This window comes from Felis catus, chromosome A2 (genome assembly GCF_018350175.1).
Source record: "Felis catus isolate Fca126 chromosome A2, F.catus_Fca126_mat1.0, whole genome shotgun sequence".
In the NCBI taxonomy this organism is placed as follows: domain Eukaryota; kingdom Metazoa; phylum Chordata; class Mammalia; order Carnivora; family Felidae; genus Felis; species Felis catus.
This window is the reverse complement of record NC_058369.1, coordinates 59111278-59125299: the sequence shown is the minus strand read 5'-3', so window position 1 is coordinate 59125299 and position 14022 is coordinate 59111278. Positions and strand designations below refer to the sequence as shown.

General features: G+C 65.4%; 1 protein-coding gene across 2 annotated transcripts in view; it reads left to right on the top strand.

Moving 5' to 3' along the window:
* The first annotated feature begins 969 nt into the window (after nt 1-969).
* Nucleotides 970-14022, top strand: part of PLXNA1 (plexin A1) — a 49016-nt gene continuing 35963 nt past the window's right edge. The window contains exons 1-3 of one of the 2 annotated variants that reach the window (XM_023250088.2): nt 970-1019; nt 6394-7654; nt 9439-9621. In XM_023250088.2, the coding sequence (XP_023105856.2) occupies nt 6413-7654; nt 9439-9621 (1425 nt within the window). In that variant the 5' untranslated portion in view covers nt 970-1019; nt 6394-6412. Of the gene's footprint in view, nt 1020-5675; nt 7655-9438; nt 9622-14022 lie in introns of those variants that run through there. The other variant, XM_003982562.6, reaches the window with a different exon arrangement.

Genomic DNA, 14022 nt, shown 5'->3' with positions numbered 1-14022 from the left:
TGTCGGGCCGGATCCCCCAGCCGCTCGCCCTCCCCGCGCCAGGCTTCCCGGTCCTGGGTTCCGCCACTCGGCGCTCCTGCCACCGCGCCTCCTCTCGGCCTGGTGCCGGGCGCGGGGCAGCCTTTCCCGGGCCCCCGCCTTTGGGGGCTCTCGGAACGCGCCGCCACCCAGCGCTGTGCGAGCTCCGTCCGGGCGATCGCCCGCTCGCCGCCGGGCCATCCCCGGCCCCCGCACAGCCCTGCCCTCCCGGCCGCGTCCCGGGAACCGCGGGTTCGCGTCCCGCCACGCCCCCACCTCAGGACCTCCGACTGAACGTCCCCCGAGCCGGGCGGTCCTGCGGCCCCGTCAGCAGGGGACGCCGTTCCGCTCACCCGCGAGGGTGCCCATCCCACCCAACAGTTGTGGTTGCGGAAGGCCGAGGGTCGGGACCCACGGCCCTGCAGGTCCCGGGGCAAGGCGCGTTCCCTACGCGGGCCTCAGTTTACCCTTGTGTGAATGGAGGCTATAGTCCTAGGCCTGGCACACAGAGGCCGGCCCCATCCCTGGGCACGCGGGCTCAGAACGGGCCGGGCACTTGGGGCTCGGTGGACGCTCCGCCGCGGACCCGGAGCCGAGCCGTTAAGGCGGACGACTGTATCGCCCTTTGAAGGAGCAAGGTGGGCCCCGGCGGGCGCGCGGCGCGGGGAAGAGCGCCCTCTGGAGGCTGCCTGCGGCCCCGCCCCCGTGCGCCCGCCCCGCCCCCGCAGGCCCCGCCCCCCCGGCCTCGGGCAGCGCATGCGCGCGGCGCGGCGCTCCGCGGGCGGCGAGAGCGAGGCCGGTCCGCAGCCGCGCGGCGCTCGGCGCCCCATTCATGCTGGGCAGCGGCGGCGCGGCCACGCAGCGGAGCCCGGGCGCGGCGGCGGCCTCGGCCTGGGCGGCCTGCGCGGCTTCGGCGGCCCCGCGGCGGGGCGGGCGGCGGCGGCGGCGCGGGCGGCGGGGCGCGGCGATGGCCGGCGGCGGGGCGCGCCCCGGGGCAGCCCGTGAGTAGGCGCGCAACTTTCCCCGCGGCGCGGAATGGGGTCGGGTGGGGGTCCCGGGCGGGGGGCGCGCCGGGGTGGGAGGCGCCCTCGGGCCGGAGCAGAGCGGCCTCCGGCCGGGGCGCGGGGCGTGCGGCCGCGCGAGCAGGGGGTGTGCGCGGAGGACTGCGGCGCGCGTGTCCGCGGGTCCGCGTGTCCCTGCGGCTCCGGCCCGGCGCCCGCGTGTGTCCGGGCGCGGCCGTGGCGCCGGCGCTGAGCTTGTCCTGTCCCCGCCCGGCCGGGATCGGACCGCGGCCCCAGGCCCCGCGCCGCCGGCCTCTCCCTGCCCGCCCGGCCCGGCCCGGCCCGCCCCGGCCCGCCGAGCTCCGCCGGGCAGCGCTCCCGGCGGCGCGGCGGGGGCGGGGGCCGGCGCTGCCCCCTCCTCAAAGGCAGGAGAGAAAGTTTGCGGCGGCCCCGGCGGGAGGGCCCTGCGGGTGCCCAGGCCGAACCCGGGGCTGGACCGCGCACTCCGACCTACGGCCGCTAGCAGGGCCGGGCCGGGCTGGGCAGGCCCGGGCCGGGCTGCGCGGCCGCTTGGGCAGGGCCGCGGGAGCCAGAGGAGGTCTTGCGGGGCTCCATCCTCTGTTGGCCCTCAGGGCGCTGGGGTGGAAGTTGGAGCCGCTTCTTCGGGACCGACGCCCGCCCCCGCCCCCTCTGGCCCGAGGTGCCGGGAGACGGGCGCTGTGTCCGCCCCTGGCCCGCAGGGCCGCTCACTCGGGCTGGGAGGGGGCGGTGCGGGTGCCGCCCGGGCGGCCGCCCCGCTCGCTCGGGCCTCTTCAGCCTCCCCCTTCCAGGGCCTCTCCAGGGTCAGCCCGCTTTCCTCGGAGGCTTCCGATTGCTTCCTGGACAGTCCCGGGCCTGGTACGCCGCGTAGCTGGGGGCGGCGGGGCTGATTCGGGGCTGCCTTGGGGAAGGGGGAGCGGGGCTCCAAGGGAGGCCCGTGCCTGCTGTGAGATCCCAGGGGCAGTCCGAGAAAGGGGGGTGATAGGGGCGCCAGTGGCTGCTTATAGCCGAGAACTGCCCCTGACTCATCTGTGGGGTGCTGGGGCCACGCCCCTTGAAAGAAAGGGGTGTGTGTGTTGGGGGGGATGTGGACCGGGCCTCTGTCCCCCACGCCGGGGCATCAGCGGCTTACTCTGCTCCACCTCTTTCCATGCCCAGGCGGTTCTCTGGGTCTGGGGGGAGGGGGGTGGGGCTCAGTCTTTGCTCTTCTGGCCCTTGGGGAGCAAGCCCTAGGTCTCCTCGGCTCCCTGCTGGTTTGGGGTGTGCCGGAGAGACCAGGTGCTGCACTAGGCAGCCGAGACTCTGCCCAGTCCTTGAGAAGCACCTAGTCCCATGCCGGAGGCAGATGAGAAAAACCAGTGACTCCCCTTCAGAGCCAGGCTGCACATGAGCCTGGGAGGGTGGCACCGGGAGGCCCAGGAAGGGCGTTTCAGCAGAGGCGGAGGTCTGGCAAGCCTCTGTGTGGCTGAGGTGTGTGTTTGGGGGTGGGGGACAAATGAAATGCTGTGGATGAAGTGGGCAGCCCTTTTGCTGGGCTCCTGTGCCCCCAGGGTGTTGCCTGCGTGTTCTGATCCCCCAGGAAGGTCCCTGTGTCAGTAGCAGCTGGCCAGGAGGGGAGGGCACCCCAAGAGAAGGTCTGAGTGGTGGGCACTTTTTGTAAGCAGGACTCCAGTGCTTCCAGATCCTGATCCCATAGGACTTGTCTGGTGGGAGAGCAGGACAGCTTGGGACAGCCTCCCAGGGCCTCTGTTGGGGGAAGGTGGGTGACAGTACAGCTCTCTGCTTTGGTTGCTAATGGGGTACCTCTGGGCAGGATGGCAGGGCAGTATCTTCCCCATCCCCCCATGCCCCAACCTGCCCAAGTCCCAGAATGATCCAGAGTGGGAGGGCATGGAGATTAGGCTCTCCCTCTGTGAAGAGGGCTGTGAAGGCCTTTGTTTCTCAGGGTAAGAAGGAGTGGTGGTGGCTGCCGGGCCCTGGAGAGGGAAAGGGGATGTTGCTCTCTCCGTGCTCTGCTGTGCGGCCAAGCCCATCCTGTCCACGAGTGGAGCCCACTGTGCTGTGTTCCCATCTGCCTCTGTCCTGACCTCTGTCTCCCTGGCTAACCCCCAGTTGGCACACCCAACACCAGTCCAGCTTCTCCCTTCCCAGGGTGGTTCAGACTGGGCCCCCGGCACAGCCCACTGCCCCTGCCAGGAAGCTGCAGTCATTCTCACTGTCCCCTCTGCATGGTCCAGCAGGTTCCAGTCCCTGGCCTGGACTCTTTGCTGCTCTGCCACCCAAGATGCCTCCTCCCACCAGCTCTCAGTGTGCCTTGTTCTCTTAGAACAGGTGGAGAGGCCCCCCGGAGGAGCCTCCCCAGACCAGGGTGGCCAGTTCAGCTCCCCTCCCAGATGCCCTCCCGGCATCTGTCAGTGCTCCCCTCCCCCAGCCCAGCACAGTCCTCCCCAGTACCCAGACCCGGCTTTGGAATGAATGCGTTTTTTTCTGGGCAGACCAGAGGTCTGTGGGACATAAGCCCCAGCAGGTCAGCTGGCCATCTAGGTTTCTGTGGGAGCGTGGGATTTCATCTTGTCTTGCCAGGTGACCTTGGGTCTGTCCAAACCCTGGACTCCCTAACTCTAAGATAAGGGAAGTGACCTAAATGTCCTCACTGGCCCTTGTGAGATGGTGGATGTGAGGGACCTAGCCCTGGACTTGGGATCCCCCTTTCCCAGCTGGCAGTCCCACCCACCCTGGCCAGTCCCTTGCTAGCAGCCCCTGTTGGGGAGGGGCGGGGGTGGAGGGTGGAAATGGGCCCAGGGCCAGTCTGGAGTTTGACTGGTGGCTTCTTCAGCCGGGTTTCTCCTGTTTAATATAAAAAGTAGGGCCCGTAATTGCATTAAGACGTGTATAATTATCCCGGAGGAGGGGAGAGCCCAGCCCCTGGTAATTGCAGGCCTGCTTTGAACTGATAAACGGTGAGTGATTCATGTTTTCTTTGGAGTTCACATGCACTCAGCTTTCAGCCCAGGCCCCGCTGACACTGTGAGGAGCTTGTTCTCTGACTCCCGACTCCTGTTCTGCTTGGGCTCCTGTGCTGGGGACAGGGGTCGGGCGTGGGGGAGGGGCTGGGGACTCCTCTCCTGGCTGCCAGCATAGGTGGCTCTATGGTTCTTGGGGTGATGTCTGAGTGAAAATCCTCAAGGAAGGACAGGTGACAGCAAGCTGCGAGGGTCCTTCGAGGCAGCACGACCTGGTCCTCTTGCTGTGGGATCCTGGCTTAACCTCCTCACTTCCCTGAACCTCAGTTTCCCCACCCGAGTGGTGGGTGCGGGTGTTGACTCGGCACAGGAACATGTGGAGACTTGAGGCCAAGGTGAAGGAGCAGGCCTTGCTCTGCCCGGGACCTGTTCATTTACGCATTCATTCACAAGCATCGGGCCCTGGCACCGGCTCTGGGAGCATGCGGGGAGCCAGGCTCCGTCTCTTGGAACTGCCATTGCTGTGGGAAGAGCGCAGGTTGGGGAACAATAAGTAACGACCGTGAGCGAGCCCTGCGCTGCAAACTAAAACGGAGTAACTGGCTGACAGGAAGAGGCTGCCGCCCTTGGCTGGCAGGTCAGGGCAGACAGCTGAGACCTGAGCCCGTGTATGGGCAGGGGAGGGAAGGACATCCCAGTAGAGGGGACAGCAAGTCCAAAGGCCTGGCTGAGAGCAGAGGGGCCCTGTGCTACAGGGGCAGCTGTGGGAGCCCCGGGCCCAACAGGCCTTGTCTGGCTCGTTGCCCTGGACTTGGCAGAGGACACCTATCTTTTTGGGGCCTCAGCTTCCCCACCTGTAAAATGGGGCTGCCAGTCTATACGAGCCAGGGCAGGGCCCCTCCTAACTAACACCAAGAGGGTTCTCCTGCTGATGGCGCCTTTCGAGCATGCTCCAACCTTCCCGCTTTTGTCCGTGAGAGAGGATCTATTGTCATTTTAATTTGGGAAACTGAGGCTGGGAAAGAGGAGGGACTCTGGTCAGGGCCACCTACCAGTGGCCAGGCCAGGAGGAGAGGAGACTTTTGTAGAGGAAGCGGGGGTCCATGGTAGGATTTGGGGGCCGGTGATCTCATGTGCACTTCAGAAATGGGGCCCAGGCTACTGTGTAGGGCCTGGGCTGTTGATGGGTGTTTCAGGTGAGGCCAAGGGCTGTGCTTGTCCAGGTGGGAGAGGGGTGGGCAGTTTGGGGGAGACTTTGGGGATGACGCTGATGGACCTTAGCAGAGAGTGTGACCTGGAAAGTGTAAGTGGGGATGCCTGAAGCCTGGTGTGGGGGTGGAGGAAGTTGGGAACGCGATCTGATGGGAGGGAGGAGCCTCTGGCAGGTGGACGACAGCCTCTGGGCTTCTCAGACTGGGGAGATAGGACCACTGCTGAGGGGCAGGCTTGGGGAGCCACCCCCCTCCTCTTGGGAGGGCTTCCTATTTCCTGGGAGTGAGGGTGTGGAGGAGGAGCTGAGAGGCAGGCAGAGGAAGCCTGGGAGGGGGCAGGGCTGTGCTGGCAGCATGGGGGGCACCTCTTGGCTGGGGTATGGGGATGGTGGGTGGGAAGTGTAGCGCTTCTGGATTCTTTCTTGAAGTGCAGGGCTCAAGATCCAGCAAGGGGCTGGGCCAGGGTCAGCCAGCAAGTGGCTCCAGGGCCAAGGTGACCCAGACTGCCTCCCTCCCTCTCTGCGAACTGCCTTCTGTGTGGTGATAGGCCCAAGTATCTTTGTCTGCCGTGGGGGTGGTGCCTGTGACTGGGAGCCTCTGTGGCCTGCTAGGGAGCACTATCCCCCAAGCCTCAGGCAGAGAGATGGTCACCCACCCTAGGAGCTTGGAGCTGGTGGCAAGAGGAGGGGGTGCTCCCTAGGGCACGGGGAAACTCCGAGTCAGGAGGTGATGGCCTCCAGGTTGAGGTGTCAGCCAGGCTCCCAGTCTGGACCCTCGACCCTCGTCGCTTGCTTCCCTGCTCTTGGGTCCATTTCTGTCCTCTGCCTGGTAACGGCAGGACCAGGCATTGATGGTACATGTCTGGACACCAGTGGGTGTCCCATGCTACTCGTGGTGCTCGCGGGCTTGGTCTTGGGGACCCCTTGGTGAACCTCTCTGTGCCTGCAGGGCCCAGTTTGCGGAGGGGCCCTGTCTGCACCTCTGGTGTCTCCTTGTGGGTTAAGTCATGCCCCCTGGAGGTGGAGCATGGGATGTCCCCGCGTGGGCTGGGCGCACACAGCTCATGAGATGCACGTGTGTACTTGGGTGGGTATGTGCTCTCCCATGCGTCCGGGCTGTGCCCACACACTTGCACCCTCTCCCGCTTATTCTCCTTCACAGGGCTGAGGCTTCCGGCCCCATGATTCCCGCCTCTGCAGGACCTGAGCGCCTCGGCCCGCGGCCCCGGCCTGCCATGTCACTGCCACGTCTGAGCCTGCGGGTCCTCCCGCTGCTGCTGCTGCTGCTGCTGGGGGGCGCACGGGCGGCAGCGGGGGCACCCAGGGCTGGTGGGGGGCCGCAGCCCGCCTTCCGCACCTTCTCAGCCAGCGACTGGGGCCTTACCCACCTGGTGGTCCACGAGCAGACCGGCGAGGTGTACGTGGGCGCGGTGAACCGCATCTACAAGCTCTCGGGGAACCTGACGCTGCTGCGGGCCCACGTGACGGGGCCTGTGGAGGACAACGAGAAGTGCTACCCGCCCCCCAGCGTGCAGTCGTGCCCACACGGCCTGGGCAGCACCGACAACGTCAACAAGCTGCTGCTCCTGGACTACGCCGCCAACCGCCTGCTGGCCTGCGGCAGCGCCTCCCAGGGCATCTGCCAGTTCCTGCGGCTGGACGACCTCTTCAAGCTGGGCGAGCCCCACCACCGCAAGGAGCATTACCTGTCCAGCGTGCGGGAGGCGGGCAGCATGGCCGGCGTGCTGATTGCCGGGCCGCCAGGCCAGGGCCAGGCCAAGCTCTTCGTGGGCACGCCCATCGACGGCAAGTCCGAGTACTTCCCCACGCTGTCCAGCCGCCGGCTCATGGCCAACGAGGAGGACGCCGACATGTTCGGCTTCGTGTACCAGGACGAGTTCGTGTCGTCGCAGCTCAAGATCCCCTCGGACACGCTGTCCAAGTTCCCGGCCTTCGACATCTACTACGTGTACAGCTTCCGCAGCGAGCAGTTCGTCTACTACCTCACCCTGCAGCTGGACACGCAGCTGACCTCGCCCGACGCCGCCGGCGAGCACTTCTTCACCTCCAAGATCGTGCGCCTGTGCGTGGATGACCCCAAGTTCTACTCGTACGTCGAGTTCCCCATTGGCTGCGAGCAGGCGGGCGTGGAGTACCGCCTGGTGCAGGACGCCTACCTGAGCCGGCCCGGCCGTGCCCTGGCCCGCCAGCTGGGCCTGGCCGAGGACGAGGACGTGCTGTTCACCGTGTTCGCGCAGGGCCAGAAGAACCGCGTGAAGCCACCCAAGGAGTCCGTGCTGTGCCTGTTCACGCTCAGGGCCATCAAGGAGAAGATCAAGGAGCGCATCCAGTCCTGCTACCGTGGCGAGGGCAAGCTGTCGCTGCCCTGGCTGCTCAACAAGGAGCTGGGCTGCATCAACTCGGTGAGTAGGCGCCGTCCCCATCCGTGGCGCCTGTGCAGGGCCGCCGTCGGCCCCGCGTCCCTCAGAGGGTCGGGGCTGCTCCTGGGGCGTCAGCCTCCCAGCTTGTGCCTGCCACCATCTTGCTTCCTTGAAGACAGGGCGATGGGACCGTGTCCACCAGTCCAACAGCCCCTGTAGGCAGTGGGCAGAGGACTGACCATGTGCTTCGCACTGCCCCAGATGCCTGCTGCCCTGGCTTGTCTCCCTTTTACAGATGAGGTCACTGAGGCTCAGTGACCAGGGCCACAGTGCCAGTAAGAGGCAGAGCTGGCTGGGTCCAGACTGGGGTGGTGTGGGTCCCAGACCCGTCTTCCCACTTAGTCTTCTGTCGAGAGGCCCTGCTCACCCTTGCTCTGGGGTGTGCGCTTGCTCTCTGGGCCTCTGGCTTCACCTGGTAGTGGCATTGAGGGCATCAGCCCTGACTCTGGGGCAGCCTAAAGGCGTGGGCTCTGGGTGCTTGGTGGTCAGCAGCCACGGCTCTTGTCTCTAGGCCCCAAAGGGACCAGCCTGCATCCAGCTGCGTAATGGGGAGCATCTTATGCACTCCCCTAGGCCATAGGATCCATTGTTCAGGGGCACCTTGAGGTGACCTCCCCAGGTGGGAGCCCTCTGCTCTGGCTCATTGGGTGGCCCAGGGAAAGCCTGGTACATGTGGCTTCAGTTGTCCCATCTCTATACTGGGAGTGACACTGGTTTGTTTTCAGGGCAGGATGGGAGGGCAAAGGTCCTTTCACCTCTTGTCTGTCACGTCTGCCCCTGGGTGGAGTGGGGCACCCATCAGGACGGGGCCGTCCTCCAGAGCGAGGCCCCCATGTGCCAGGCTGACGCGCTGTCCATCCTCCCCTGGCATCTCAGGGAAGGCATTTGACCTCTGTTATGCGTCTGGAGAAACTGAGGCCTGGAAGAGCAGCTCCTGCTGAGGTCACACTCAGTGCTCTTCACGGCCTGTGCCCGTGGCTGGGTCCATCCCCTCTCCCCCTGTCTGACAGCCGCCCTGTCTAGGTCTCTGCTCCTGGGACCACTTGGGGACCCTCGGCTCAGCTCCACCTCAGCGTTCCCTACTCCATCTGTGTTAGGCTGCAAACCTCAGACCCTGAGCCTGCTTCAGGGGAGCAAGCTGTCCCCCTGTTCCCCTGGAGCCTGCCCTCCCCCAGGCCCTTTCGATCTTCTCTGGAGCCTCACGAATTGATCGCTTCCTGTCCCTTCAGTAACCGCTTCATAGCCAACCTCCGCCTTTGCCTTTTGGGTGTGTTCCCTGTTCCCTGTCTCGAATAAGCCCTCCCTGTACCACACAGCCCCCTGGGGGCTGGCCCTTGCCCCGTGCCATGGGCCTGCTCCCCAGGGTGGCTGCTCTCCCTCCTTGGTCTCCTCTAGGCTGCTTCCTTTCTTGCTCTCCCCCTCCCACCCACAGGTTAGCCAGGGGGCCTGTGTGCAGCAGCTGTGTGGGAGATGAGCCCCACCCTGGGCATGTGCACCAGGCCTCAGGGGCTGCTTTGCAAGCCTTGGCTTCTCTGTCCAATAGGTCCAGGAATCCCTGGTCTGCCACATCTGTGCGGCCTGGCTCAAGCCTGGCCCCTCTCAGGACCCTCCATGAGCCCCTGCCTCTTTCATACCCGCCCCTCACCCCAGTTAGTGGGGGCGCTGGCCAGCCTTGGCTGCAATGCCCGCTGCCCTCAGGCAGAAGACACCCGGACCCCTGAGACTGGCTGCACGGGGCCGGGGTCTCACCCTCTCCCTTCCCACAGCCCCTGCAGATCGACGACGATTTCTGTGGGCAGGACTTCAACCAGCCTCTGGGGGGCACAGTCACGATCGAGGGCACGCCCCTCTTCGTGGACAAGGACGACGGCCTGACCGCCGTGGCTGCCTACGACTACCGGGGCCGCACCGTGGTGTTCGCCGGCACGCGCAGTGGCCGCATCCGCAAGGTCAGGGCCTGGGATGGGGGTGATGGGGCGGGCAGAGCCCTGGGGATGTGAGACAGCCTTGCTCTGGGGCCGGGAAGCCCAGATCCAATGCCAGGCGTGGCAACCGAGAGGGTCCTCAGCAGGCCCCAGCTCTCCTGTATCTCCTCTTCCATGCCCCTCCTGTGGGGCTGCTTCGGTGTCCAGCAGGTGTAAAGGCTCTGGCTGGGCTTCAGGGGCTCTGAGGGTCGGTCAGGGCACATGAAGGTACTGGCCAAGCCCCAAACCCCTGCAGCCCCCCAGGACGGGGAGATGCTGGCCCTGCTCTCTGAGGGCGCACAGTGACCTCCTAGGAAGGCCGTGGGGGGTGGGGGCAGGGCACGCCTGCACGGCCCCCTCCCCTCCGGGGGATCCAGTGTCTGCTGAGGCAGCACTCTGGAGCTGACGGGAGGCCCCCGCCCTGCGCGGAGACAGCAAGGCCAAGGGCAGGGCAAGGGTAGCACCCCTCTGCCCCTGCCTACCGCTGGTGGGTGCAGGGGGAGCACTGTGACTCCAGAGCAATGAGGGCTCCTCAGGGTGAGGGGTGGGGTGCCGTGGGGCAGGGCCTGCGTGGTGCCTGCATCCCCTTCCCTCACCAGCAAGCCTTGAGCTGCACGAGGCCGCCAAGGAGCAGCCGCTGGAGGGCTTCCCGGAGGGGGGCTGAGAGCAGCTGCCTGTGGGTCAGTCCCAACTTGCTGGGTGAGTGGGACCAGACCAGCACAGGGCTGGCCTGCTGGGGAGGAAGTTTCTGGGGTGACTGTAGGGTGGGGGCGTCTGGGAGCCCCAGAGTCAGTCCAGGGGCGGGGCCTGGTAGATGAAATAACAGCTGTCCCCAGGCCTGGTGCTGACACAGCTCCCCGCCCAGCGTGTACCCGTGGGTGGGGGCTGGGCCTGGGACCAAGAAGGGCCTTGCCTGCTCTCGGCTTCTGCGCTGGGTTGTGCGGGAGGGGGTCTCCCTGTCTCCGCTACGATGGGTGCCCTGGGAATCATGTTCCACTGTTCACTGGGTCTGAGATTTTTATGAAGGGACACCCCCCCCCCCCACCCTGCCCAACTGCTCACCTCAGCTTTCCCATCTGTGAAATGAACCTGGATGTGTGGGCTCTGGGCTGGGGTGGTCCTGAGGCAGTGGGAGCCCAGATGTGGACTGAAGGCCATCCCAGGATGGGGTGCCCTGGGGTGCTGCGGGGTTCAGGCACCGTACGAGCCAGTGAGGCTGGGTGGCAGGTCAGCTCAGCCCCCGCTGCTCTCTGGGCAAGCCCCCATGCCCTCAGAGCTGGTCCTCCGGTGTGACCCACTTTCTTTACCCTAGTGTCGAAGGTGCTGTCTGCAGCCTGGGCATAGGCTCTTTCCCTTCCCAGGGGTGGGGCCCCCACCCAGCATGTACCCCCTTTTCCCACCCCAGGGAGGGTACATGGGGCTGGGGGAGGAAGCAGCAGAGCCCCTGGGGGGTGTGTATGTGTCAGGTGGGTTGTGCTCTGGCAGGGCCAGTGTGGCTGCAGTGAGAACCGCCCCCAGCCCCCGCCCCCGCCCCCGCCCCCCCAGGCAGGGCTGTGGAGTGAAGCTTGCTTGGAGAAACTACTGCAGGACGCCCTGGAGCCTGTCACCCAGTGGGAGGCTGGGCTCCTGGGGCTGGGAGTGGCACATTTGATGGTGGGTGGGCTGGCAGGCAGATGGCTAAGGCACTGTCTGTGCCCACAGGCCACCCTGTAAGGTTGGGAGAACGGGTTAGTCTGGCCCGGCCTCCCTGGCTGCCTCACTGGCTCTGGCCTCACTCCCCTGCCCCAGGGCCGCTGTCTGGGTGGGAGTTCTGTGAGTCTAATTGGTCCTGCTCTCCTTCCTCTCTGCCCTGGTCCCACAGAGGGGAAACTGAGGCCCATTGTGTCGAGTGGGAGCTGGGCTTAGGCCCATTCATAAGAAAACCTCTGCTGCTCTCTCCCTTACCCACCCCTGCACCTGCCTCCCACAGCCCTGTCTTTCTTGGACATTGGCTCCTTCCATCCCTGGACCCCTCTGGGCTGGGCACTGCACCATGAGTGTGTGGACTGCACCCTTTTAGGGGTACGTGGGACCCAGTGCCCAGGGGCTGCTGGCCTGGTGGTGGGAGAGCCCCATCATTGGGGAATTAGAACCACGTTAGTTTCGAGGCTCCCCCATGAAGGCATGCCCTAGCCTTGCCCCATCCACCACTCACCTGCACCCACCCACCCAAGTTGAAGGGGGGTTTTGGGCAGCTCCACAGACAGTTGTTTGCACCTTAATCCCATACAAATGGCTGAGTTTAGGTGTGGTCTCCGCTCTCTCCCTTGTGAGCTCTGTGACCCTGGGGCTGCTTGTGTAGCCTCTCTGAGCCTGTCCCCCCAAGCATAGCGTGAAGAAGCCCAGAGCCTGGTGTGTGTGTGGTCCCATTCGGGCATGCAGCTAGCTCTCACTTGTGGTGCTGCCTCTCTGAGTCCTTGCAATAACCCTGCCATCCTTTTGTCAGATGAGGAAACTGAGGCATATGGTGGCTGCAGCATGTGCCCAGGCTTACTGGCTCCAGGGTCCTTGCTCATGACTGTAGTCTCCTTCCTTGTTCTCTGGAAAGGAAACGGGGGCCCTGATTTCAGTGTCCCTTCTCTGAGGAAGCCCGGGGTCTAAGGCAGCCCCCCCTCCAAGAGCCCCTCGCTGCCCACTCCTGCCCTGAGCTGCCAGCCTTCAGGGCTCTTTCTTCCCACAGCCCAGCGCATCAGCCAGTGACTGCCTGGCCCTGCCTCGCCCTGGGAACAGGTCCGGCTCCATCCAGCTCCTGTGGGGAGCACGACTGTCCCGCTCTCTCTGCCGCCCTGTTGCCTAGGGCTCATGGTGCCCTGGGGCCCCTCTGCGGGTGGAGGTCTGGAGCAGGGTGGGGGCTGGGGGAAGAGGTACCAGTCCCATTCTGCTTGCCCCAGCCCCATAATCTCCCCCAGGTCCCCTTGCCAGGCCTCCAGCCTTGACCCACTGTGAAGGGAGACCGTGCCTCTCCTCAGCTGGGGCCCAGCCTGTGTCACCAGTTCCCTCTCCCTCCTGACCACCCCCCCCCCCCCACCTCTCCCACCGTGTCGTTCTGACCCACCCTGGGGGCGGGAGTGGCTCTGGTCCAGGGGCCTGAGCCAGGACAGGGCGGGCCACGGGGTGCCCTCCGGTCCAGCTCAGCACTGCCTCCTCCCTGATTCTTGTCCTTTGTCCTCATCACATGCTGGAGCCTGGGCCCCGGGGACCCCTGCCCACTGCTGACCTGGGGGCAGGCCTGCTGTACTGACAAAGCCCAAGACACTCTCAATTTACCCAGGCCTGGGTCTTCTTGGGCTTTAAGAAGTAACTGGTGAGCTCTAGGGACCCGGCTGGCCCTCTGCCGGGCCCCACCGAACGAGAATGAGTGAACATTGTGTGAAATTGTAGCTGATTAATTTAGGACCTGCCAACTTCAGCTGTTCAGGGCTGGCTGGGAGTGCTCCCTGACTCCCCTGGTCTTCCCCAGAGGCTCTGCCCGCCACCTGCCTCCCTCCCCGCCAACAGGGGCAGCCTGTCCTCCTGGGCTGATACCCCAGATCCCCAGTCCTGCATGTTACCTTCCCCCCAATGCCCCAAATGGCCACCAGGGACCCCTGGACCCTGGCAGGAGTTCCCCAGGGTGGCCCCTGGTTTGAGTTCTTTTGAGTCCGTCCAGGTGCTCACCGTGGGTGGGGAGAGGACCCGCCCCAGGCTCCTGCCAGTGGGTGCCCACTCTGCCCCGCCGTAGTCTGGAGGCCCTCTTAGACTCCTTAGACTTCTTAGACTTCTGCAGAGCAGAAGTGGGGACAGTGCCTGCCTCCTGGGCCGGGGGAGGGGCACCGCCAGGCTAGCCCTGCACTGGCACCATCCCTGCTGCAGGGCTCGGGGGCTGGGCTGAGGAACACAGCCCTGCCGCTCTGGTGGCTGTGCCAGGTGAGAAAGTGGGCCCCGTCTGCCTGAGCATCCGGTTTTTCAAGAGAATCTGGAAATCCGTATTTTGTGTGAGGTCTCTTATTGTTAAGCATTGGCAACTAATGACGGGCTTTTAGAAGGCACTGTGGGTCAACCTAAGGGTGCCGTGGGCCACCAGTTTATGACCATGGGGATCTGGGCTATGGCATCACTGGCTTGCAGGGTGCCCGGCCTTGGGATGGGACCCGCGGGATGGCCGCCCAGCTGGGCTCCAGGGCTGGGCTGGGCCGTTTTGGAGTCTGGCTAGCAAGGGGGCCTGCCTGGCGAAGCTCCCTCCTGCTGGGGCCTTGGTTTTTATCCCTCAGTGCTGGGTGGGCTGTGCCTCCTGGGGGCATTTGGGAAGCCCAGGGGAGGCCGCCGTTTCTTCCTGTGTGCTAATCCTCGAGTGGAGGAGGAACACGG